General features: G+C 42.4%; 5 protein-coding genes across 5 annotated transcripts; all 5 read left to right on the top strand.

Moving 5' to 3' along the window:
• Nucleotides 1-2388: 2388 nt before the first annotated feature.
• Nucleotides 2389-3348, top strand: LOC309516881 (olfactory receptor 11G2-like; the record flags this gene model as incomplete). The annotated part of the gene is made up of 1 exon (XM_082195837.1): nucleotides 2389-3348. The coding sequence occupies one exon, from the start codon at nucleotides 2389-2391 to the stop codon at nucleotides 3346-3348; it is 960 nt and encodes a 319-aa protein (XP_082051963.1).
• A 4040-nt stretch (nucleotides 3349-7388) lies between these two features.
• LOC309516487 (olfactory receptor 11H6-like) lies at nucleotides 7389-8333 on the top strand (the record flags this gene model as incomplete). Its single annotated transcript, XM_082195253.1, has 1 exon — nucleotides 7389-8333. The coding sequence occupies exon 1, from the start codon at nucleotides 7479-7481 to the stop codon at nucleotides 8331-8333; it is 855 nt and encodes a 284-aa protein (XP_082051379.1). The 5' UTR covers nucleotides 7389-7478.
• A 4116-nt stretch (nucleotides 8334-12449) lies between these two features.
• On the top strand, nucleotides 12450-13373 carry LOC309516895 (olfactory receptor 4Q3-like; the record flags this gene model as incomplete). The annotated part of the gene is made up of 1 exon (XM_082195850.1): nucleotides 12450-13373. One exon carries the CDS (start codon nucleotides 12450-12452, stop codon nucleotides 13371-13373), a length of 924 nt encoding a protein of 307 aa, XP_082051976.1.
• A 4300-nt stretch (nucleotides 13374-17673) lies between these two features.
• Nucleotides 17674-18618, top strand: LOC309516486 (olfactory receptor 4Q3-like; the record flags this gene model as incomplete). Its single annotated transcript, XM_082195252.1, has 1 exon — nucleotides 17674-18618. The coding sequence occupies one exon, from the start codon at nucleotides 17674-17676 to the stop codon at nucleotides 18616-18618; it is 945 nt and encodes a 314-aa protein (XP_082051378.1).
• A 3455-nt stretch (nucleotides 18619-22073) lies between these two features.
• LOC309516485 (olfactory receptor 4Q3-like) lies at nucleotides 22074-25616 on the top strand (the record flags this gene model as incomplete). Its single annotated transcript, XM_082195251.1, has 2 exons — nucleotides 22074-22110; nucleotides 24661-25616. 2 exons carry the CDS (start codon nucleotides 22074-22076, stop codon nucleotides 25614-25616), a joined length of 993 nt encoding a protein of 330 aa, XP_082051377.1.
• Between the last annotated feature and the right edge of the window lie 1086 nt (nucleotides 25617-26702).

Genomic DNA, 26702 nt, shown 5'->3' with positions numbered 1-26702 from the left:
TCCACCACTCTTAACCACTACACCACACTGGCTCTCTGAAGCAAAGACTGTTCCCTAATTTGTCTTGGTGTAGGGAACATTTATACAACAGTAACCCTGTGGTTGTTTGTAAACTGTCAGCTACAGTTGCAGGGGTAGATAGATCAAGAATCTCTGGACTGGTGGAAAAACTAAACACATCATGCAGTATTGCTTAAGAATCTGTCTAGCCAGTCTTTTGTCAGGCAGATTGCTTGATAACTGATATAGGAGGGCCAAGTTGATGCATACTCAGTAGGTCTCAGATCTTGCAAAAAGACTGTTTATCCCACTGGGAGGGAGGATGAGAGGTGGGGGTGCTGAATTTTGGGGTTGCGCAGGGCACTACTGAAATTTGAGAACCCAAGGTGAGGTAGCAGAAGGGAAAGACAACTAGTCAGCCCAAAGTCTGGATCTTTCAGAGCCACAACATTTTCTTCAAGGGAGAACATTTTCTTTAAACCCATTCTCGTGGTAAGCAGGATACTAGGGGAATGTACTCTGGCCATGCTTTGTATTTGTTTTGTTTTCTACACTTGGTGGAACTATGTTCATTGTATTATATCAATACATCATTTACTGGTTGTAAAGATCACACTCCATTATAACCATAAGGAAGGGCAGACAGTGCTGACTAAAACAAGAGGGAGGAATCTGAAGCCCAGGAACAAAATGTGGTCCTCTGGGTCGTTCTATCTGATTCTTGGTACTATATGAATGCCATGCGCCCTACTCTGTGATAGGTCACACCACTTCTCCCAAGGACATGCCCTTCACCAGGCCTTCTTCATACCCTCCCTGCCTAGCTTGGCTGTCCCCTTGAACTCTTATCATCTGTCTATGTTTCCTGGATGGAAGATAGGGAAGGGTGTGTAGTGAATTTGTGGCTTGGTAGAAATGAGTGTCCTGCTTGCCTCGACTTATGCTCCACTTCTATATATGGAAATAAAACAAGTAAAAACAACAACATATCTGATGTCTGATATCCTTACTTGCAAACAAAACTGTCATGGAATGAACATTTGCTTATGGAAAGAGAGACCACACCACAACTTGAATTAGCAGCACAGCTTAATATAGAACAAAGAAAGAACACAGAGTAGAATCTATGCAACATAGTAAGGAGAGGAGAAATGGGGTGGCATTGTGTCTCCCAAGAGATGCTGCTGTGTGTTGGCAGATAGCTTAGTTCCTGAGAGAGGTGCTCCCAAGGGTTGAGCCAGTCAGTGATTAAAACTGCAGCCAGAAATAATGAGTGGCATTGAAGCATAGGTGTGCCTGAGTTGACACAGAGATATTTGGACTCTTTCTGATTCCAAACCCACGTTATGGTCATTTATGTCATTCACTCCTGCAATTCCGAATGTGTGTGACAATATAAAACAAGGAGAGGAGCATACTCCCTTACCAAATTCTGAGAGAGGACTTGGGGTGAGCATTTCTGATGAATGGTGAAAACAAACCGCTAGCTATAAAGGGAGATAAACTGGATTTCTGATGGAAGCACAAGATACCTGGGTGGGAACTTGTATCAGAGGTGGAATGCCAACTCAAGAAGGAGGTAGTTCCTAATACTATAGATTATATGGGGCAACCAACACACTATGTCAAATTGCAGCTCAACAAGGACCATCATTCAACATTAAGTGCCCAGGACAACAGCAGGGTCAAACAAATATACACCAAATATCTGAGGTGTTCTGAAGCCTGTTGTAGTTTAATTAATAGTGTGTGTGTGTGTGTGTTTGTGTGTGTGTATTTTTGTGTGTGTGTGTGTAATATTTTGACACACATTATTTTGATGAAAATTAATTTAAAAACATTATCTGAAATTTAATTTTCTAAATATTCTTGTTGTTTTCAGTTAACACAGCATAAGTAAAAAGTTAGATGCTGAAACCCTCAGATAATTACAAGGGAAAGGAATTTGAGATTAAATGCATTTACATCTAAATAAATTTGATGAAATCGAATTAATGTATATTTTAGGAGCTATTTTGTTATCATAGGGTTGGCCCTACAGTTGAGCAAAGTGACAAAGGCTATTTCAGGCGGCAGAATTTTTTTTTTGTTAGCCCAATTGTGTTTTATTAGCCAAAATAGGAAAACTAGCAAGGTCCTGAATTATATTTCCCCATAGTTGCCCGCTTTTAAGTGCATTTGCTCTTATTCCATTTTAAATTTATAGCTAATCAGAAAAAATATTGCTTCTGAACACTGTTCACTTGTGATCTGCTACACACGGTGCAAGCTGTTTGGAAGTGTTCCCTTTATCTGTTGGTGGAAACAGGCAGACAGGCTCATGGTATGTGAAGAAACCGCTACTTCTCTGAAGGTGTATGATACTGCTTTTTTTTATTATTATTCCAGATGGAGATAGTCAATGGTACCACAGTGCAGGAATTCATCTTGTTGGGATTTGGAGTTGAGAAGGAGAAGCGGTTAGTGCTCCTCATTGTTTTTACCATCCTCTATATCGTCACTTTAGTTGAGAACATCACCATCATCACAGTGGTTTTCTTCGATGCTCACTTAGCCCAGCTTCCCATGTACATCTTGCTGAGCAACTTCTCCTGGCTGGAGATATGCTACGTGACCACCACTGTGCCCCATATGCTCTTTGACCTGGTGTCTCCTCCTGGGCTCATCTCCTTCTATGCCTGTATCCTCCAGTTCTACTTCTTATTCTCACTTGGCAACACTGAATTCTTCTTCCTCTCAGCCATGGCTTTGGACCGATATTTGGCCATCTGCCACCCACTACGCTACCCACAAATTATGTCCCCAAATTCCTGCTATTCCCTGGTGGCCTCTTGTTGGGTCCTTGGCTTTCTGGCCTACATTGTCCCAGCTACTTTGATCTCCAAGCTAACCTTCTGCGGACCTAACATCATTGACCATTTTGTGTGTGATCCTGTGCCAATTCTGTCCTTGGCCTGTGCTCCTCTTGGAAGTGTTCCCTTTATATGCCAGGTCATCATGCATGTCATGTTTTTAGTCAATGTATTATTTGTTGTGTTATCATATGGCATAGTCATTTTTACCCTGATAAAGTCCTCTGACAAAGGTGGCCGTCAGAAGTCCTTCTCCACCGTATCTATGCACCTCTTAGTGGTGACCCTCTTTTATGGCACAGTGGGAGCTATGTATTTAATTCCACATGGAGAAAGCCAACCAGAGGCCACAAAGGCAGCCACACTTTTCTACACTGCTATTTCGCCTTTTCTGAACCCGCTGATTTACTGTCTGAGGAATGATCAGGTGAAGGAGGCTCTGGGCAAGTTGCTTAGGAGAATGTCACGACTGCTGATGACAAAGGGCATGGTATAAAAATTGCTGGCAGGAGGGGGAAATAAAGTTAAAACAAAGCAACATGCCCATTTGAAGAGATCATAGAATCATGAAGTTGGACGGCACCCTGAGAGTAATTTTACCAACCTCAGATCAAGTTAATTCATCCCAAGACATACAAGCGGGGTACACATCCCTCTTTTAAGTTAAGTCAATCAACATAGTAGTATAGGTAGAACATATCCTCTTCAAATCCCTTAAGCCCCACACCTTCTAAATGTTTTGATGGTGTTACAGGAAGTCCCTCTGTTAATATCCCCACCCTGAAGGGATGTAGTGTAGGTGTGTAGGAGCGTGTGAAGAAATAGCAGTGGCAGAGAGAGATGCAGAAAGGTCCATCATGAAGGAAAGTGTAGGCTGAATGGGCCTTGGGGTTGCAGGGTGTCTCTCTCAGGGTTTCTGCTGCTTGGGAGGAATGTGTGTCCTGCTTGCCTCAACTTATTCTTCACTTGCATATATGGAAATAAAACAAATATTGCCAAAATAGCACAAATGTCTGATATCCTCTCCTCCGAACAAAACTGATTCTGGTTAAGGTGTTTCTGGAATGAATAATTGCTTATGGAAAGGGGGACCATACCACGATTATAGATGCATGAAAACTGACTCCTTTTTGGAAATAAAACATTGTCAAGGCCGATAAGTTTAATTTAAACTTTTAGTTGTAGAACGTTCCTCATAACAAACCAGCTTGGCTGGCCTAGTGGAGAGCAAATCTGTTAATATGACAAAAGGTGTTGATGGGCCATCTGAGAGGAACCCTTTGCCCTTTGAAGGAACAAGAAAAGAGAGTCTTGAGCAGGGGTTGCTGAGAAGAAGAAGAAGAAGAAGAAGGGGGAAAAGAGACAGGGAAATATCTTGGTTGAAGGCTGGCTGCACTTTTGTGGGGGATAAGCTCCTCTTGAAATGAACTTGATATAAGACTTGGACTCTCTCCATGTAGACAGAAGGTGCAAATAGGTAAATAAACCATATTTCTTAAAGCTACGGCAGTCTCCCACTATATCTCAATTCTCCAAAGCAACACAGATCCTGGGTGAGTGCCTGGAGCCCAATGGACTCTTGCTACCACTCCACAAACAGCGGAGGAGGAAGGTGGTTGTGGTAGAGACGGGCTGCCCCAGGTGTCATCATGAGGGGGGTGACAAAATGCTCAACGCGCCCACTCCCAGACCCCGAAAGAAAGCAGTGCCTTCAGACAAATAATGCCGTCATGCTCCTTCCGCTGCCACAGGTTGCCCTGGTAGGAAAGGAGAAGCGGGTGGGGCAGGGCGGGGAGGCTGAGGGTGGGGAGAGGTCAGTGTGAGCCCAAACCTCCAAGACACCGTCTCCAACCCTTGAGCCTGGCCCTGGCTCTGCCTCCTCCTTCTCTTCTCAGGGAGGCCACGTGACTTGGGCCGAAGGAAGGGGGAGAAGCTGGGATCTACATTAGATAGCTGCCTGCGCAGCTGTTTTTCACTGGGGGGGGGAGGAAAGAGGAGAAGCCAGAATCTAAATCGGATAGCTGCTTGCATGGCTGTCTTTCACAGGGGGGTAGAGGGAGGAAGGGGGAATTTCAATGTGGGGGGGGTGGCAAAAAATTTCCGCACCGGGTACCACCTGACCCTGCTACACCACTCTCCACAAAGAGAAGGAGATACACCTAACTTTTGTAACAATATATACCAGATCTTCTTTGCAATATATGACATCCTAGAGTAATGGCCCAGGGTAGCTGGTTGTTCCATGGGAATTAAAAAGTTAGCTAATTGCAGTGCTTTACTTTTAGAAAAAAAGGCGCTGGTACTGTAACATGAAGTTGCTACAGCAAGTCCAATTACAGTGGTGCCTCGCAAGATGAAAAGAATTCGTTCTGCGAGTCTTTTCGTCTTGCGATGTTTTTCGTCTTGCGAAGCACGGTCCGTCACAACTGCGCCTCTTCAAGCGGCTTAAAAAAAAAAGCGCAAGATGTTTTCGTCTTGCGAAGCAAGCCCATAGGGAAATTCGTCTAGCGAAGCAATGCAAAAACGGAAAACCCTTTCATCTAGCGAGTTTTCCGTCTTGCGAGGCACCACTGTACATAATTGTTTAGAACTGGTAACTGAGTTGGCCTGTTTCCCTTTCCCCTCCTCATTCCTTTCCCCCTTTTGTGTCACATCTTCTCAAATGGAAGCCTGTTGGCAGAGACAAAATTATTTCCAATCAGTAAGCAGAATTTAGAAAATTATTGGCACTCTATAAACTAATGATCATAATATTAAGAAGAATACATCACACCAGCTCTGGTTCATGTGCTCCGAGCTTTGGCCATTCAATTTGTTCTTTAAGAACATTTGGAAGTGGTAGTGTTTTGGAAAAACAGAAGGCATGCATCATACCAAAGTGGAGGGACGCAGCCTGTGGCATAACATTGCATTCCACTCCCAAAGGGGGCTATTTTGATATATATTTTTTAATTGTTCCTGAAGGAGATATTCCCAAGATTCATTTCAGTTTCTGATTAAAGCTGTAGTTGGCACTGATCGGGGCATTTGAACTCTAGTCTGCATGTACATATATCTGGTGACTTTTCATTTCCTCCAGAACTGTAGTATGGTCCTTTATGTCCTTCACACCATCTGTCTGGAAGACAACTACCAGTTAAATGCACAGAGAAGACTAACCTCCACCCCAGATTCTGCTGCTTCACTTCTGATGAGCCTTCTACTTTATGGGTCAATGTTTTAACTCCTATTGACAACCTTTCCCCCAAATCATGTCATGAACTTCTAGTGAGTTTTTCCCTTGATGACAGAGCAGCATTTTGACTCCTACTGAGGTATGGAGAGTGTTTTTGTAGTTGTGTTGTGCTTGTGGGCTAGGTGGGCCTTTGATGTGACCCAGTGAGGATCTTCTTATGGGAGTCATTGCCAGCAAAAAAGAAACTTGGGTGGGAACTGTGGATTTGAATGTCATTTCTCGTGGGGTGGCTTCCTCTAGGAAATTTTGAGAAAGCATTGCAAAATGATTGTGGGGAGAATTTAGAGTAAGAGGAAAGGATCATGGGACATGCCAATGATTCTAAGCTACATCCTGGATTTTAGATCCCAGATTTTATAAAGTCAAAGGGTTTGAACCGTTTCCCTTCACGCAGACCCCCTCCACAACTTGCATGTGCATTGCTTAAATTATTGGCTGGAAACCCCCCCTTTGTGTGACTGATAACTTGTAAATAGCTGAAATAGGTGCACTTCTAATGGCTAGAAAATATCTCTTTCGGAAGGTAATATTATTTGTAGTTAGAGGGGCATTGAGTAGAGTTGGAGTTTGAATTTAAGAAGCATTATTGTGGTTTAGTTGTGTTCTTCAGGGGACCTGAAGCAGGAGTTCCACTTATTTTGCATTCTTACAGGACCCTATTTATTTCCATTGTGCTGTTATACTTGTAAATAAAGCAAATGTAGAAGCTGCAACTCAAATACCTGCTGTTCTCTCATCAAAAGGATGGGAAAGGCATTTGGGAATGCATAACAATAGAATGAAATCTAACTTCTGTAAAAAAGCAGCAGCAATTGGTTCTAAGATATAATTCAAAGAACAAACTCTTTCTCATGTAAATTGTATAATGAATCTCAAATATATTATTTAAATCAAGGTTTTGTGCTGCACTTGCTTTATCATTTTAAAATAAAGTAAGCTGGGCACACTATCAGTTTGGTGTTATTTCTGGATTCAGTGGTGTGTGAGAGGAGAGAGACTTTAGCAGAACTGGGGATATGCAAAGCTCTAGGATATCAGAATTAAATGCTTCAAAGCACTATATTTTAAGTGCATTATGTTATATTTTATACTTAACCAGGAGAAACAGGTGCTTTGGGTGAATAATAATTTGTGAACTGTAACATAGGGTGGGCAGAAGAAATGTCCCACAGCGTTCTGAAATGGCAAGTCTGTACAACCTTTGTTTTTCAATGTAAGCTAATGGTATTTAAACAACTGTATACCTCTTTATGCTGTGCAATAGTGATTATATTATTTGACTCCAGGTAGAGATGGCCAACAGGACTGCGGTGCAGGAATTCATTTTGCTTGGATTTGAAGTTGAACAGCAGAAACAATACTTGCTTTTTGTCTTCATTGCCATTCTCTACATGCTCACTATGGCTGAGAACATCACCATCATTGCAATGGTCTTCCTAGATAACCACCTGGCTCAGCTCCCCATGTACATCTTGCTGAGCAACTTCTCCTGGATGGAGATGTGCTATGTGTCCACCACTATGCCCCGACTGCTCTTTGACCTGGTGTCTCCTCCTGGGTTCATCTCTTTCCACGCCTGCTTCCTCCAGTTTTACATTTTCTTCTCACTTGGCAACACTGAATGCTTCTTTCTCTCAGCCATGGCTTTGGACCGGTACTTGGCCATCTGTCACCCACTTCGCTACCCACAAATTATGTCCCAATATTCCTGTTCTGCTCTGGTAGGTGCATGTTGGGTTGTTGGTTTCATGTGGTACCCTATCCCAGTGATTTTGATCTCCAAGTTGTCCTTCTGTGGACCTAACATCATTGACCATTTTTTGTGTGATCCTGGGCCCATTTTGTCCCTGGCCTGCCCTCCACTCGGAAATGTTCCCCTTGTCTGCCAGATATTCATGCATGCTCTGTTTTTAATCAATGTCTTATTTGTTCTACTATTCTATGGCATTGTGATTCTCACCCTGATGAAAACCTCTAACCAAGGCACTTGTAGGAAAGCTTTTGCTACCATATCTTTTCACCTAGTTGTGGTCACACTTTTTTATGGCTCAGTAGCAGCGATGTACTTGATTCCAAGTGGAAAAACTCATTCAGCAGTCACTAAGGCAGTCACACTCTTCTACACGGCAATTACACCCTTTCTTAACCCCTTGATCTACTGCCTGAGGAATGACCAGGTGAAAGAAGCCGTGGGCAGGTTGCTGAGGAAAAAGGAAAGATGGTTGAGGAGAAAGATGGTAGTTTAATAAAGCTGAAGGAAACAAGTGTCACAAAACACCCAAGCATGAATTCAAATTTATTAAAATGAATGTATTTACAGTTGGAGTCCATAGGGTAGAATCCAACACTGCATGAATTGACATCTATTTGTATAGTGTGACTTAACCTGCCTCTCTTTCCCCTTGCATAACCCCCATAATCTCCTCCAGAGGAACCATCAAAAGCAGACTTTGAGGAGAAGAAAGTAAAGTCCCATTGTGCTAGCAGAAATCTGATCTGTTTTTGCACAGATAGCATTGGATATAACCCTTAATGACCAGTCAGGATGACCAGTATCTATGCAGGATCAAGGAGGACCTCAATGCTTGGCGCTCAGCAATCCAAAGATATCCAACTATGCTTCTGGAATGCAGTTAAATTATAATTTCATTTTGGCAGAATCCATTGAAAATATGTCATAAAACAAAATAAAACAAATAATCTGTTTTGCACACTGACTGGAAATAGTACATTAAAAAGATTATCTGTGGGCGTGTTTTTTTCCTCCTAAAGTGATAAACACACTGGTGTGATTTGTGTTTCAGAAATGTTATAAATGCAATTAAAAACATGCAAAAAAAAGCAAAAAAAAAAATTCAATGGAAACTCCAAACAGATGCGCTCGCCAGCTGGCTCTAGCCCAGCAAGAGGAGGAGGAGTGCCTTTGCCTTCACTGCGGCCACCCAGACTCCCCTTCCCAGGCACCAGGGGGGGAGAATGATGGAGCTGCAGTCCGCACTGCTGCTGCAGAGACAGCTGGCATGTTGGTTAGTCCGTCGGGGCAACACAAATGTTTAGGGGTACATATCCATCTGCATCCCCCCAGAAAGCAGTCCTCACTGCTACTGCTTTTACAAATGAATGAATGAAAGATATAACAGAAAAGTAAGAGCATTGGCAGGGAAATTGGGTGACAAAATGTGCCCTCCGTTTTGGCTCAACATTAAAATGACCTGTACTGGCACCAAGGCATCTTGGTACATCCTGGGAAGGGATGGGACTCAGAGAAACATTAACCACAACTCACAAAATCCAGTGTGATGGGACTATATTGTTATTCCAGGTAGGATAGCACCACTGTAGTCATCTTATCAGGTAGTCTCTTTGGATTCTGATCTCACACCTACATTTTCTTCCTAGCGCACAAAACAAAAGGGACTCAAGATTTATGGCACCTAGCCTTATCTCTATGATCCAGCAATTATCTCTGTTGGCAAAGGCATCTGCATGGGGATCCGGGATCTACCTCTGTGACCCCTTTCCCCCAGGGCATAATCATAGGCCACTGAAATATTCCAGGTGTGTATCTTGGTTCACCATAGAGAAAATGAGCACGTCACCAGTTTCCTTGGTAGAGAGACTACAGCAAAGATAACTGCTATGGGTGTTCTTGGTTCTCCAAAGAATAGTCTGTGTATTTTACCTACACCCCTGGATAATGAATCATCTGAGCTACTACCATGAGGAAGTATTTCTGATCTCTGACTCATGGCTTTAGAAATAAAGAGGGCATTGGAAATGATAGTAGGAATGATTAGGGACAAAGAAAGAAAATGCTGTGTTTGACAGCTTTTGAAGGCATCTGCCTGCCCATTATTGTAAACAGACTGCTCAGCGAGATGGACCTTTGGTTGAATCCAGGAAGACAGACCAATTCCTATGCTTTTGCTTAAGAGTGAACAGGAAAGCTGAGGATCGGGATTTCAACATTTCTGACTTGATTCTCTTGTGAGTGATATATTGCCTGCTCTTAAGCTCTGATGGTGGCCTTGTTGTGGAAAAAAGCCCAAGATGACCAGGAGCAGAGGGAACATAGGAAGCAGACCTATACTAAATCAAACCATTGGTCTGTCTTTCTTAGTATTGTCCACTCTGACTGGCAGCTTCTCTCCAGGGTTTAAGACCAGGAGTCTTTCCCAGCCATGTTTGGTTTTGCCAGGAATTGAATATGGGACCATAGCTCTACCACTGAGCTATGGTCCTTCTCTCCAAAAGGACCTTTTCCCCCCTCCCCATTTCCTCAATGCTTAACACGTTTGCCCTGAATCCTTATTCCTCCCAGCAGTGCTATCTCAGGAGACATCCCTGGAGAATATTCTAAGACAGATCAGTGCTGGTTAATGAAAAACAGTACATGGGAAACGGGAGGGAGACTTGAAGCCATAAAAGGTTTTCTTAGGTGGGCATCAGATGTTTGTGTATTGGGGCTGCAGGATCTTCTCAAGCTGCTGGAGATGGTGGGATCTTCATTTTGGGAGGGGGGCACTAGGCCATTGATGTATGTCTTGACGTTAGTGAGAAGAAGGTATTGAGGGATAATGCTCACAGATAATAAGATATTTGGAGCTGAGTATGTTCAGTGTCCCAGGGGTTGTTTGGGCAGTGTCACTGCATTCTTAGCTCTTGGCTGTGGTTGGGGTGGCATATTGCTCTGAACCTGATAAGGCTGACATGGGCTGTTAGGATGTGCTTGTAAAGAATATTTTCTTCATGAAAAAGCTCCCAGGTTCTTTCCTTGGCATCTCAAGGTAAGGATGGGGGGGTGTGTGTGTCCTATTTTAATTGCTGGTGAACCAATGCTGAGTGAACTAATGCCCTGACTTGGTATGGAACAGTTTCCTATGTCCCCATGTACCTGAACCTGCTGCATTGAGCATCCGAATTAGAACTCTCCCCAGCTGTCATTTTGACAAAATAACAATTGGCCACCAAACAATTACGGAATATATACAGCTTCTAATTTAATGTACGTTTACTGGTAGTAACTGACAATGAATTATTTACCCATCAGATAATCCAAGCTTCTATCCTATCCACACTGCTTGGGAGTAGGTCCTATGGAATGTAATAGGATATATTTCTGTGTAGAGATGGAAAGGTTTGCAACAGTGCAAGACACTTGAATCAAATAATTACTTGCGTCCAGTGCTATTTTTCTAGAAAAAGAGGTGCCAAAACTCACCATGAACGCCTCCCTTGTTCTCTTATCATGACAATGGCGCCCACTTGAGAGGTGCTAGAACTGAGTTCTGGTGAGCTCCCACTGGAAAAAGCCCTGCTTGCATCAGTCTCTTGATGTGTGTAAATCTTGAGTCATATATTCACTCTTTAGCTGGTTCAGTAGCAAATGTATTTTGATGATAGCTTTAGGGGCTAGTGAAACTGGCGGGCTGATATGGCTGATATGGGGGGGCTGGGGGGGAAGATTAATTGAAGATTGAGTTTTGAATCTTCTGAGTTTTGAATCTTCCACTAATGAATAACTTGATGCTAGTGGATAGGGGAAATTAGCTATTATCATTCCCTGAACTTTAGGCTGAGTGTCATTCATATAGTCAGATGACACCAGCCATGCACAAGAGGGATGGGAGAGCAGATGTAGGCATGAAATTGTAGAAGAAGAAAGAAGCTCCACAATGTGGTGGGAGGGATGCCCTAAACAACCCAAAGAGCATTGATGGTGTACAATGGTCATGTAAGGAAACAATGGTGAGAGGGAAATGGAATGGTTTAGCTAGAATTCTAAGTACCGGCACATGGCAACATTTTGATTCAGGTCTCCCTTGCAAAAGGAACTTCTCATTATGAAGTTATGCAAGAAAACACACTCACACACAAAAAAAACACACAACTCCTTGGAAATTGTGTTTGTAAGCATGAATGAAATTCTGCATATTTGTTTTCCCCCAAAGGACTACAGTGCATTGGGGATCATAATTCCACCTGCCCTTTTCTAATATTAGTCTCCTCATGGCTGGTTTGGCAGAAAAGACTTGACCCTGATTTGCTTAGTAAATAATATTATCCATATAATCCAAGTAAGGTAATATGTTGCAAGACTTTGCCCTGTCTAATTGAGTTTTTATTCTGTGTTATAATCCATTAAATAGATATGTTGTAATAATATGTCCCTGTGCAATGCAATAAAATGAATTACCTTTACTGAATATAATTATATGATGTTATTTTTGATTATAATACTTATAGATCACAATAGTGAGTTGTTCTGTGCTGTCTTTGAACAGTATGGAATAGATTGTCTAGAGGTGCCGATAGTAACTAACACCTTCTTGTCTCTCTCCCGCCCAGGCCCAGCCATCTCCATGAATGCTTCCAGTGTCACTGAGTTTGTGCTCCTGGGTCTCTTCCATTCCCACTCCATCCAGCTCCTTCTCTTTGTCCTGGTCTTTGCCTGCTACACAGCAACCCTTGTGGGCAACCTCCTCATTGTGGTGACTGTACATGCAGAGCCCCGTCTCCTTCTGTCCCCCATGTACTTCTTCTTGTCTAATTTATCCATTCTTGATACTTCCTTGGCTTCTGTGGCTGTGCCTAAAATGCTGGCAGACCTGGTTAGCTATGGCCAGACCATTTCCTATGGAGGCTGCATGGCCCAAGTCTTCTTCCTTCACTTCTTTGGGGGTAGCGAGATGCTGCTTCTCACTCTCATGGCTTATGATCGTTATGTGGCTATCTGCCACCCACTGAGATATACAACTACAATGAACCGCCAACGTTGCATGAGACTTCTCACATCCTGCTGGATTGGAGGTCTTATCCATTCTGCCACCCAGCTCATCCTGGTCCTCCGACTCCCATTCTGTGGACCAAATGAACTGGACAATTTCTACTGTGATGTTCCGCAGGTGGTCAAATTGGCTTGCGTCAATACCTATGTCACTGAGATACTCATGGCAGCCAACAGTGGCCTCCTCTCCCTGGTTTGCTTCCTTGTCTTGCTAATCTCCTATGGTGTCATCCTGGTCAGCCTTCAAGGCCGATTCAAGGAGAGTAGAAGGAAGGCTCTGTCGACCTGCAGTTCTCACTTGACCGTAGTCAGCCTCTTTTTTGTGCCCTGCCTCTTTGTGTACCTTGTACCCTTCTCCAGCACCAATGTGGACAAAATGGCCTCCACATTCTACACTGTAGTCACCCCTGCACTCAACCCTATCATATATACTCTCAGGAATCAGGACATGAAGAAGGCTATGGGCCAGTTGAAAAACCAGTGTATTTTCTCCCATTGATCTGTGATGGGAGAAAGTTGAACTCTCTCCCCAAAACTTGTATCTGTTAATAACTCCCAGACCTCTCCTGCTTTCTTGATGGATGTGTGGTTGGATGATAAGCTTTTCATAAAACTCCAAGGGCCTTCTGGTGGTTCCCTTACTGCGAGAAGTGAGGTTACAGGGAACCAGGCAGAGGGCCTTCCTGGTAGTGGTAGGAATATTTTATGTGCTGTAAGCCACCCAGAGTGGCTGGGGAAACCAAGCCAGATGGATGGGGTATGAAATATAGAATTATTATTATTATTATTATTATTATTATTATTATTATTATTATTATTGTTGTTATTATTATTATTAACCTGTGGCTTTCCAGATGTTGTTGGATATGTGCCCAACCAGTGTAGCCTATGGTCACTGTGATGGGAATTGTAGTCCAACAATATCCAGTACCACAGCTTAGCCATTCTTACCTTATCGTATGAATGAAATGGTATTTGAATTGTTGATATGACAAAAATGTTGTGCATATATTCATGGTTTAAAAACATTACAAATGACATTATTTTATTTGTTTAATAAAGTTGTTTGTCTTCTTTGAAAAATTATATTGGTAAAGTTGTATTCTTCATTATATAACATTCAAAAGTAGAATTCAGTTTGCATTAGAGCACCAGGCTCACTGATGAGCTAGGAACAGTGTAACTGCAATGGTCTGGAGCAAACAGACCTGAAATGTATTGTTGCACAATGTCCCAATCTCTGAGTGGAACCCTGGGTAACCCTTGATCTGGTGATGCTCTGATATCCACATATTGCTGCAACTAGGCAACAATGCATTGTTGTATTAGGCTAAGAATCATTGGTCCAATTGCCTTAGAGCTATCTTATTCCAACAAGACGCAGGCGCATCTTTGGTCTTTCCCAGAGTTGATGAGTCTTGTTTTACAACAATGAGAAATTGAGCCTTTACAGTCATCAGCCCAGTCCTGTGGGACATCCTGCCAATAGAGATTCAGTCTTCTGTGCCAACTTTTTGATATTCCAGATAGCATAGCACCACTGTGAGTTTGTTGTTGCATAGTTATATTCATTGCATTAGGCAGTCTCTTTGGATTTTGGCCACCTTCCTAAATTTTCTGTGAAATACATGAGACAAAAGGGACTTGAGATTTTTGGCTCCTAGTGCTTCCTCTATGATTGATTCAGCAATAAACTCTTTTGGCAAAAGTCTCCAAAAGGGACCAGGGATCTGCCCCTTGCCCCCCAGAGTATAATCACAAGCTCCTGAAATATTATAGATGTGTTTCTACTCCCACTATAGAGAGAAACTGCAGGATACTTTGTTCCATAGTTAGAGAGACTGCTGGGTGTCCAGTACTGGAAGCAGAAAAAGGCAATGAATGGTTACATCTAGTTCTCCAAATTACAGTCTGGAGGTTTTTCCAGTAGCCCTGGGTGAGGAATACTCTGAGCTGCTACAATGAACAGGCTTTGCTGATCTCTAGAATAGAGGGAAAGAAAAATAGGGTTTAAAATGAAACGGTAGATTTGAACGAAGCCATTATGCTGTCCTTGAGCTTTTGAAGGCATCTGCCTGCCTATTGCTGTAAGAAGATTGGATGGTAGATTGACCTTTATTCTTATGCTTGTGTTTGGCAAAGGTTGGGAATCTGGATTCCTGAATTCTGTTTTGATAGTCCACACTTAACGCTTGTGTAAGGTAATTCATTCCTTGCCCTCAAGCCTTGATGTTGGTCACGTTATAAAGAAATCATAGAAAACTAGTAATATTTTTTTCCTTTTTCCCTCCTATTTCCCTTTAGCGTTAACTTTTTTCTTCTGAATCTTTCTTCACCTTTGAAGTGCAATCTCTGGAGACCAACAACACAGAAGGGCACCCTAAAGCAGATCAATGCTGACTGAGAGCAAGGTATGTGAGAAAAGTAGAATGTTGAATGAAAGAAAGATACCATTAAGGTGGCACCAGAGGTTGTTGTATTGGGGTTCCAATATCTTCTCAAGCAGCTGGATATGAGGTGAGGGCTTCATTGTGGGAGCACTAGATCACTGAAGTATTGGATACATGAACTTAGTGAGAATACATATCTGCTTATTGCAAAAAAGAGATTTGGATCTGAGTGTATTCAGTAACCCAGATATGCACCATTGCTCTGGCGGTGTCCTTGCATGCCTAAGTAACCGTATTAAGATGCCCCCCATGTATGAGGTGCCCCCTATTTTGGGGGACTCAGATTTAAGAAAATACACCCTCAGCACTATCCATGTATAAGACACCCCCTAATTTTTGACATTATTTTTTAGGAAAAAACCTAGTCTTATACACGGAAAAATATGTGTGGCTGTAAGGACACAGTCCAATGAAGTTCTAACTCTGAAATGTCTTATTTGTTGCATTCAGAGATGGTAAGAAGGGAGCTTCCTGGTCTCTGACCGTAATAAACTGATTGATTGGTTATTTGAGCTTCCATCAGCTTCACCAGAAGGTGAGAGGGAAAGACAGCAAGGTACATTGCATGGTACCAATGCACAGTAGTTCTGCTGATGCATCCTGGCAGTTCTGCTGGTTTGTTTGCACCACACTGACCTGCCAGGCCCCTCTCCACTCTCCTCTCCCTCCCAGTAAGCTAGAGTGATTTTAGTGATGGAAAGTCAGGTAAGCGTTATCACCCCTTCCCATAAATTGCTACTGCTTGCATTGTTAGTTACACTAAAATGGGTTGATACTAGGCAGGGGTTGAAATTCAGGTGTAGAGTGCACATGTTGTATGTGAAAGTTTCCAGTTTCTATTCAAGGTATTACTTGGAAACACTCCTGTATGAAAGCACCTATATGAAAACCAGTCAGTGCTGGCGATATTGCAAATGGACTGACATGGCATGAAGCAATTGCCTGTGTGCATGAATCTACTGTATTAGTATCTGAATGAGACTCCCCCTCAACTTTTAAACTGGCAAAATAGTCACTGGCCATCCAAACAGTTGCAGAATATAAATAGACAGGGTTTTGTGTAATGTGTGTCAATACTGACAGTCTTCTTTCTCTTCTTCTTTGGTGATCACTGGTAGCCGAGTAAGATTGTCTTTCATGAACACGGTTTTAAAAGTGAGTCTGAAAGTGACTGTGGAGGCCAATTCTGGATCCACACGTCCTTCCACAGTGTGGACATAGGTTTCCAGGCAGGAGTTGATCATGGTGAGGGTTTTCCAAGCGTGCCTTCCCTTAGCATGTTTCTCCCTTTCGTCTTGAGTTTGAGTATAGGCTGCAGGTTTTTAAGCCTACAATCTGATCCAAACTTCCTGGGAGTACTGGACTGAATAGGACTTCTAAGTAGAAATGGATAGGAATACACACAGCAAGACACTTTGGTCAAATAATTTATTGCATTAATCTCTTGGTTCTTGTATTTGCTCTTTGTCTGATGGCCAAGAGTAGCTCCTTGAGCGGCAAACAGGTTTTGATGATAGCTTCAGGGTCAAGTGAAGCACAGAAGACTAGGCACTATGGAGGCTGATAGTCCAAGCCATGATTGCATTTTTTTGCAGGGTAAGATATAATTTGTGGGATTTGTGGGATCTCTACAGAGGCAAAAATGCTTTGTCAGTGTTATGCAGTGTTTGGTTTGCATGAGAGCTGGCAATGTTAACATGGCTCTGATACTCAGTTCTGGTACTCCTTTGAGTGCATTCACTAGAGATGTTGAGCAAAATTAATAAAATAGTTTGAACAGAAGAAAGACTTAAACACCCATTTCTCTAAACTTATGCCTGAAAACACACTGAATATGAACTAAGACATGATTAGGTTTGTCAGGGAAAGAGAAGGGTGGCTGAAAGCATGGTGAAGGTGTTACTTGCTTTAGGGTGAGAAGGGAAGATTATCAGAACACAGAAAGGGGTTGGGTCCATGTGATTTCTTTCCTTTCCTTTTAAAAAAATTCTTTATTGCTGGTGTGGCAGGAAAGACTACAATGAATCTTCCTAACAATATGTTCCATAAAGTCATGCATTGTGGAACTTTGAGGATCCACTGCCTAGTTGAGTTAGTATTCTGCGTTCTATGCTAATAATTTAAACTAAGATATTGCAATAAAAACATGCTTTATCACTGTGTAATGTGATAAATATATTAAGTCTACTGAATATCATTACCTGAGGTTAATCTTTCTTGTCATACATATACGTAAATCCCAACAATAGGGTATTCTGTGATGTCTTTGAACAGTGAGAAAAAGATGGACAAGAACTACTGGCTCTTAACATGTCTTTGTCTCTTCTCTCTTCAGATCCAGCCACCTCTATGAATACTTCCTGTGTCACTGAGTTTGTCTTCCTAGGTCTCTCCCGCTCCCACTCCATCCAACTCCTTCTCTTTGTCCTGGTCTCAGTCTCCTACACAGCAATCCTACTGGGCAATCTCCTCATTGTGGTGACTGTGCATGCAGATTCCCATCTCCTCCAGACCCCCATGTACTTCTTCCTGGCTAACTTATCCATCATTGATACTTCTGTGGGCTCTGTGGTTATCCCCAAGATGTTGGCAGGCCGAGCAAATTATGGCCAGACAATCTCATTCGGTGGTTGTATGGCCCAGGTCTTCTTCCTCCACTTCTTTGGGGGTACCGAGATGCTCCTTCTCACCGTTATGGCCTACGATCGCTATGTGGCCATCTGCCACCCACTGACATACACAACCAGAATGAATCGCCCACGTTGCAGGAGGCTCCTGGCATCCTGTTGGATTGGAGGCCTCATCCACACCGGAACCCAGCTGGTCCTGGTTCTCCGACTCCCATTCTGTGGACCAAATAAACTGGACAATTTCTTCTGTGATGTCCCACAGGTGGTCAGATTGGCTTGTGCTGATACTTACAGCACTGAGATACTCATGGCAGCCAACAGTGGCCTCCTCTCCTTGGTTTGCTTCCTTATCTTGCTAGTCTCCTATGGTGTCATCCTGGTCAGCCTTCAAGGCCACTTCAAGGAGAGTGGAGGGAAGGCTTTGTCCACCTGCAGCTCTCACTTGACCGTGGTCAGCCTCTTTTTTGTGCCCTGCCTCTTTGTGTACCTTGTACCCTTCTCCAGTTCTGGTGTGGACAAAATGGCTTCCATATTCTATACCGTAGTCACCCCTGCACTCAACCCTATGATATATACTCTAAGGAATAGGGAAATGAAGGAGGCTATGGTTCGGTTGAAGAATCACTGCATCTTCTTCCGTTCTTGTGTCCATGGACAAAAATGAGTTCTCCCCCAAAATATTATACCTACTACAGTCGCACATTCGTCTCCTGATTTATGAATGGCTTTGTCACTGAAGCAAATGGAAAACTAGCTCTCTGTATAATTAGAGGTCTTTGGCGGTGCCTATTCTATGGCTAGTGTCCCAGGAGCTGCTGTGCAAAGCCCACATATGCACAGATAGAAAGAAATGTTCTCCTTGAATCCATGTGGTTGTAGTGGTTAGATCTGAATTTTGAAGTGAATGTAAATGTTGGTTCCTTCCACAATTTTATCTTGCCTACCACAAAGTACAGGCAACGCTTAAACCACTGATGGTTAATTTGTTGCTCTGCATATGTTGTTGGATGCTAACTACCACCAACTGTGGCCAGCATGACCAATGGTCAGGATTGAAAGGAGTTGTAGACCAACAAGATTTGGAGGGTGGAGGTTAGCCACCCCTGCCTAAATGTTTAGATAAAATTAACATTGAACTGTTGGTATACAAAATAGGTTGACAATATTTAAGTAACTATTTTATTTTATTTTTAAAGCAATGGCTTTCTTTGAATGAGACAAAATCACATGGACCCAGTCTGCTGTATTGTCAGAAATGAACACATCTCAAAATCTCAGTCACCTCTCTGGCACAGATATAGGGAAATGTGTTGTCTGTCAGTCAATATCCCTGCTTTTCAGGATCTCCCGTTTGGATATTACTTGGAATTTAGGGAGACTGTGTTTGTGCTATCATAAAGTGATACAAGTCATGAGTTCATTAGGCCTTTTCAGGCTTTACATCAGGTTATCCACCCACCCACTGGGTGCAATGGTGGGGAGAGGGGAAGCTTCCTTTCTGCATCATTGCGACCAATCAGGGTTACACTGCTGTTTACACAAGCAGTGGGGAATAGTTTTCAACCCAAGGGCTACATCCCCTTTTTGGGAGCTGCACACTTGCACTCCATGGCAAGACTTTCCTCCATATCCTGCTGAGGACATGCATTTCTTAGCAACAGCTCATTGGCGCTGAATATGTGGATGGAGATGGGGCTATGGGCATCCATTGGTATGCTGTCTCACATTGATAATGACACAATGTGATTGGATTACAGATTTGGGGACACCTGCATTATTGAATACCCATCCAATTATTATTAATGCACACTTTGTTAACTTCCATGACTGCCTCTTGACATCTGGGTCCCCAAATCTGCATATTACCCCAACTAGTCAATGCTAGGATTGAGATAAGGGACCATTGGCTAACTTGCCATGGAGAGACCATCTTCCAACATTCACCTCATTTCTCACAGTTTCACACCCTTGTTGTTGTTATGGTGGTGGTTGTTGTTTAGTCATTTAGTCATGTCTGACTCTTCGTGACCCCATGGACCAGAGCATGCCAGACACTTCTGTCTTCCACTGCCTCCTGCAGTTTGGTCAAACTCATGTTGGTAGCTTCAAGAACACTGTCCAACCCTCTCATCCTCTGTCGTCCCCTTCTCCTTGTGCCCTTGTACAAAGGGCAGTAATGATTGTAAATGAGGGGCATGCCTGGCAGAGAAATCTGGTCAGAAAAGTTTTCCGTTTACAACTTGGATGGGTATACCTTAGTGCACTCCTTGGGATGGGATGGGATTGGAGTTGGACTCATAATTCTAAAACAGACCCCAAGGCACCCAGTGTAACAGAAAAGCACTGATATTCTTCCTATAATTCCAAGTAAAATACAGTTGTAAGTTTTGTGGGCAAGGGGAAGCAGGTTAGGCTATATGATGCCCGAGTGCCTTCTAATTCCTGGATCTAATCCCTGGATCCAGTGTTAAAATCTAATGAAGGATCTCCTTGTTGAATTAGCCAGGCAAGGGCCCCAAGTACGGGTCATTAGTATAATAAAAGAAGCTGCTCCATGCTAGAGGGCAACTGGGTGGGTCCCCCTCCCTCACCTGACTGCTAATGAGAAACAAGATGCCAGAGTGCTGTGAGACAGTTGGCTTAGAAGCAGGCAGCAACTGGAGAGACAGAGCCATAGAATTGTAGGGTTTGAAAGGACTACAAAGGTAATCTAGTCTAACCCCCTGCAAAGCAGGAATCTTTTCTCAACATGGGGCTTCAATCCACAACCCTGTGTTTAAGTCTCATGCTCTACTGACTAAGGGCCTTCTCGGTGGTGGTGCCCACCATGTGGAATGCCCTCCAATTAGATGTCAAGGAAATAAATAGCTATCTGACTTTTAGAAGACATCTGAAGGCACCCCTGTTTTAATGTTCAATGTTTGATGTTTTATTCTGTTTAATATTCTGTTGGGAGCCACCAGGAGTGGGCAGGTTATAAATATTATAAATATAATTATTATTATCATGAGCTACTATTTTTGATTTCTGCTTGAATCCAAGGTTGTGACGCGGGAAGAAGGAAGACCTTTGAGGTGGTGAGCACCTCCATTGTAGGCTCAGGTTGTATATATGGGTAAATAAATCATATATAACACAAAGTCTGTGGTCTCTGCTGTTCCTTATTCCAAGAAAACTGATCCCTGGATAGACACCTGGAACCCCTAGTATCTTGGAGATTGGGGTGGTATGCAACAGTGTGATGGCTGTGACTTTGTGTTTGTACCATTGTTACAATCATACTAACTGGACTTTTTGGATTTTGAGCACATATGTACATTTTCTTTCTCATGCAGGAGACAAAAGGGACGAGAGTTCTGGCTCCTGGCGCAGCATCTATGAATCAACAATTATCTCTTTTGGCAAAAGTATATTAATCAGGGTACTGGGATTTGCCTTTGTGACCCCTTTCCCCCCAGGATGCAATCATGGGTTGCTGAAATATTTTAGATATATTCTTGGCTCACCATTGAGAGAAGGAGAAGGACTCGTTCCCTTGCCAGATCCTGCTGGATCTCCTGGAATTGGAAGCAGAGCAAAGTAATTTATTTATGGCTACTGATGTTTTTCCAAAGAACCTCTAACCTTGGATGAGAAATAGACTGAGCCAATAGCATGGACAGCACTGCTGATCTCTCACCCTGAGCTCTTGAAAGAGAATAGGGTTTCCTGAAGTGATGGTAGGTGTAGAGAAAGATGAGAAACACATGGTGCTGTGCTTGAGAGATTTTGAGCCTATTGGTGGGCTAGATGCACATTGGGTCTAAGCGTAAGTGGTCTTATGTTTGTACTTAAGAGTGAAAGGAAAAGCTGGTCATCAGGATTTCTGAGTTCTATCTAAACCTTTCCTACTTGATGCTGTTGTGAGTTTTTCAATGCTTGCTCTTAAGCCCTGGTGGTGCTCTTGTTACACAGAGATCTGAGAAGACTTTCCAAATTTCTTTATCACTTTTCCATCTCTTTCCTTTTGTGCTTAACACTTCCCCCCTGAATCTTTCTTTATCCTTGCAGTGCCATCTTGGGAGAACAGTGACCCCGGGGAATATATTAAGACAGATCAATGCTGGTTGAAAATAAGGTATGCGAGAAACAGAGCAGAGTGTTGAATCCACGAATGGTAAGTAGGCATCAGAGATAGGTGTCATGGAAATCCAGGTTTTTCTCAAGTTGCTAAATATGAGGTGGGCTCATTATTTCAGAGACACTAAGTCATTGATATACGTCTTGCTTTTAATGAGAAGAAGATATTGAGTGAAGACAGTGTAGATGCTAAAAAGGGGGTGAAATCATTTGGATCTGAGTATATTCCATGTCCCAAGCATGCAGAATTGCTTTGACAGTGTCACTGCATCTCTGGTTCTAGTTGTTGTTGTTGTTGTTGTTGTTGTTGTTGTTGTGGGAGCCTATTCCTCTCAATCTGATAATATGGGAAAGTGTTCCTAGTTGCATTGTTAGTTACACTGAAATGGATTTATAGTTGGGAAGGGCTGTAACTTAATGGTACATAGGAAGCTGCCTTTTACCAAATCAGTCTCTTGTTCCATCCAGCTCAGTATTGTCTACATGGACAGGCTGTGTCTCTGCAGGGTTTCAGACCAGGTTTCTTTGCTATCCCTACTTCGAGATGCCAGGGATTGAATATGGAGCTTCTGCATACAAAACAGATCCTCTAACACTGTGCTATGGTCCATGCTTTAAACATCCTTTGCATAAGAAAAGGTTTAAGGTGCCGTCCCCCAGCATCTCAAAGTGGGGCTGGGGAAAATAAATCCTACCTGGAGCCTGGGTGAGTCACTGCCTGTTAGTATTGATAACGCTGGCCTGGACGGGCCAATGGTCTGGCTTGGTATGTAGTGGTTTCTATACTACTAAGTATGTTTGTCGTCCGAATGAGTACTACCTAATATTCTGAAGAAGTGTGCATGCACACGAAAGCTTATACAGTGGTACCTTGGGTTACATACGCTTCAGGTTACATACGCTTCAGGTTACAGACTCCGCTAACCCAGAAATAGTGCTTCAGGTTAAGAACTTTGCTTCAGGATGAGAACAGAAATCGTGCTCTGGCGGCACGGTGGCAGGGGGAGGCCCCATTAGCTAAAGTGGTGCTTCAGGTTAAGAACAGTTTCAGGTTAAGAACAGACCTCCGGAACGAATTAAGTACTTAACCCGAGGTACCACTGTACGAAGAACAAACTTAGTTGATCTCTAAGGTGCTGCTGGACAATTTTTTAAAAATTTTTATATATATTTCGACTGTATCAGACCAACACGGCTACCTACCTGAATCTACCCAATGAGACTTACTTTTGCATAGAGATGGCAAAGATTGCCCAGGACCTCCATACACACTGCCCAGGTCACATCAGTGCTGCTAACTCAGTGGCTTGACTTCACCCCCAGAGGCACACTTCATTCTTTCTGGAGACAGACAGATGCTAAGCACTGTTAAGACAGTCACACATTGTCTACACCTTTGCTTTTTAAATTTAAAGCAAATTGTGGCAAATACAAACCGATCTGCTTATAGACTATGGAAGAGTCAGCCTCTGGAAGAACTGAATCATACAGATATCTGCATCTTTCTTTCTCTCCAGAATATCTGCAATGCACTGAGGAATGCATCTGTTTCTTGGGGTGAGGTGGGGTAATAGTTTCCTTATTACTAGTTTGGCACAAAAGATTTGAATGAATATTTCTGACTGAATCTTTAATTATGTTCCATAATCCAATTCATATCTTGTGAAAGTTTGAGAATCCACTGGATAGTTAAGTTGGTACTCTTGGTTCTATTCTAACGAATCGCGGAAAGATTAAACAAAGATAATTATGTAAACAAAAACAAGCAGTTGATTTAATATTGCTTTTGTACAGTGTGATAACATGTCCTGCTAATAATATTGCTTGGATATATTAAATATATGATCTCTTATGAAGATTAAGAGATCTCCTTTTTTAAAAAAGCATTTTTTTTAATTAACAAAAGGAAAACTTGGACTCATCAAGAACGGAGTGTGGGAAACCAATTTTTTTTTGAAAAATTGTATTCATTTTGTCTTTGTGGCTGAGTTGGTAAAATTTGGAAGATCAAAAAAAATGATTTGGCAAAAAAATGCATCAATACAATTTCTGTTGTTTTTTTTAATTACAGGGAGATCCCTCCTCCACAGTTCACGAATATTTTATTATTGGTGAGAAAAGAGAATTATGAATAATGAATGGATATTATAAAGATGTACATTTGCATATATGCAACTCTCTCTCTTTCTATCACTTGATGGGTAAAAAATATTTTTAAAAAACAATTAAAGTCCTCAGGATCTTCTTACATTCCTAATATTTTATATTTAGAATGATTTAGAACTACATCAAGCAACAGAAAAATATTCAAATAATTGACAATGATTATAATTGGAACATCACAATGTATGCTTCTAAAATATAAAGTCAATATCATATTAAAAAGTTTAAAAGATGATATAACTTAACTGAATCTTATCTAAGGTTGCAATTACTAGTGTTGTAGTAGTAGTAGTAGCAGCAGCAGCAGTAGTAGCTGACATATGAAAATATCACAATAGTTGGTTTTTCTCTTTGTCTTTGAATAGTAGAATAGGTTGATGAAAATTGTTCATGGTAACACCCATTGTATCTCTCTCCTATTCAGGTCCATCCATCTCCATGAACATCTCCTGTGTCACTGAGTTTGTCTTCCTGGGTCTCTCCAATTCCCGTTCCATCCAGATATTTCTCTTTGTCCTGGTTTTTGCCTGTTACACTGTAATCCTATTGGGCAACCTCCTCATTGTGGTGACTGTACATGCGGAGCCCCGCCTCCTCCAGTCCCCCATGTACTTCTTCCTGGCTTGTTTATCCATTCTTGATATTTCTGTGGGTTCCGTGGTTGTCCCCAAGATGGTAGCAGACCTGGCCAGTTCTGGCCAGACGATCTCATTTGGTGGCTGTATGACACAGATCTTCTTCCTTCACTTCTCTGGGGGCAGTGAGATGTTCCTCCTCACCCTCATGGCCTATGATCGCTATGTGGCCATCTGCCACCCACTGACATACACCACCAGAATGAACCGCCCACGTTGCACTAGGCTCCTCTTACTCTGTTTGGCTGGAGGCATCATCCACTCTGCCACTCAGTTTATCCTGGTTGTCCAACTCCCATTCTGTGGACCAAATGAACTTGACAATTTTTACTGTGATGTTCCACAGGTGGTGAGACTGGCGTGTGCCAATACCTACATCACAGAAATACTCATGGCGGCTAATAGTGGCCTCCTCTCCCTGGTTTGCTTCCTTATTTTACTACTTTCATATGGTGTCATTCTGGCCACCCTTCGAGGCCACTTCAAGGAGAGTGGATGGAAGGCTCTGTCTACCTGTAGCTCTCACTTGACCGTAGTCAGCCTCATTTTTGTGCCCTGCCTCTTTGTATATCTTGTACCCTTCTCCAGCTCCAGTGTGGACAAAATGGCTTCCTTATTCTTCACCATTGTCACCCCTGCACTGAATCCTATCATATATACACTAAGAAACAGAGAAATGAAGGAGGCTATGGGGCGGTGGAAAAAAACACTGCATTTTCTTCCATTCTTGTGTAAAAGTAGGTAATGTACAAGTAGTTTTCCCCAGGAGTATTTAGTCAGCTGTAAGAGTGCCTCAGACTTTTCCTGCTTTCTGAATAGCCATGTGACTGGAGTCTACTAATAGTTTTCCATAGCCATGTTATGGGGTGAAATTTTAAAAGATGTCATCCTAGAATTTCCTATTTGAAAGAGAAAGTAGAAGGAGGGAAGAATGCATTCTTGAGCCAAGTGGAAGAGAACGCATATGTCAAAGCAGTTTGAATATTGTATAAGGACCTATGAGGTCTGTCTCCCTTCCATGTCCTCAAAGGGGAGCCCTGTATTGTAAGGCAAACCAGGTTTGAATCAGCAGGGACTTTCAAAAGAATTTTGTGGAGAATGGAGTTGTGACCATTGAGGTAATTGAAGTTTAAAAGTGTGTGGCTGTGTGTGTGTGTGTCAGCATTTTCTCAGGCATGTACAAAACACTGGATGTGTGTGAAATGCAGTAGATTGTCTCCTTCCAGGGTCGCCTGCCATCTTTGCTTCAAAGAACAATTCTTAAAGCACTCATTGCTTATTAAGAAGAAAATGTACAATGTATTTCTTAGCAGAACTTCATATTGAGCAGGCGTGCCAACTGGAATAAAATATTGATCAATCACAAGATGTGGTGCATGCACACCATTTGAATGGCAATGCCCATCAACCTTTTTGTGGGAGGGGCAGCCCCTGCAAATATTTTACTGAGGGGGGCCAAGGGAGTTGGCTCCTGTGTTTTTGAAAAATTATTTAAACAAGTAGAATCCACAACAAAACAATAGTATTGAATGCTGATGATTAGGTACACAATTTTATTTATCTCCCTCCCCCCCTTTCAAGTTTCCATGCATTGCCATCGAGTACCCAGAATTTACTTTGGAACATTTCCACCTTTAGGATTTTTTCTTCTTCTCCTGCAAATTTCCCCCTCATTCCTGCTATACATCCATCTTGAGCCCTGAAGGTTTTTGTTTTGTTTACAATCAAGTGATATATATATATATATATATATATATATATATATATATATATGCAGGTTTTGGTGTCTTCGGGTGTCTTCCCGTGTAAGAGTCGGGGTGTCTGTGCGACG

This window comes from Podarcis vaucheri, assembly GCF_965113315.1.
Source record: "Podarcis vaucheri genome assembly, chromosome: 13".
In the NCBI taxonomy this organism is placed as follows: domain Eukaryota; kingdom Metazoa; phylum Chordata; class Lepidosauria; order Squamata; family Lacertidae; genus Podarcis; species Podarcis vaucheri.
Note: the sequence above shows the minus strand (reverse complement) of the source record. Positions and strands in the feature narration are given on the sequence as shown.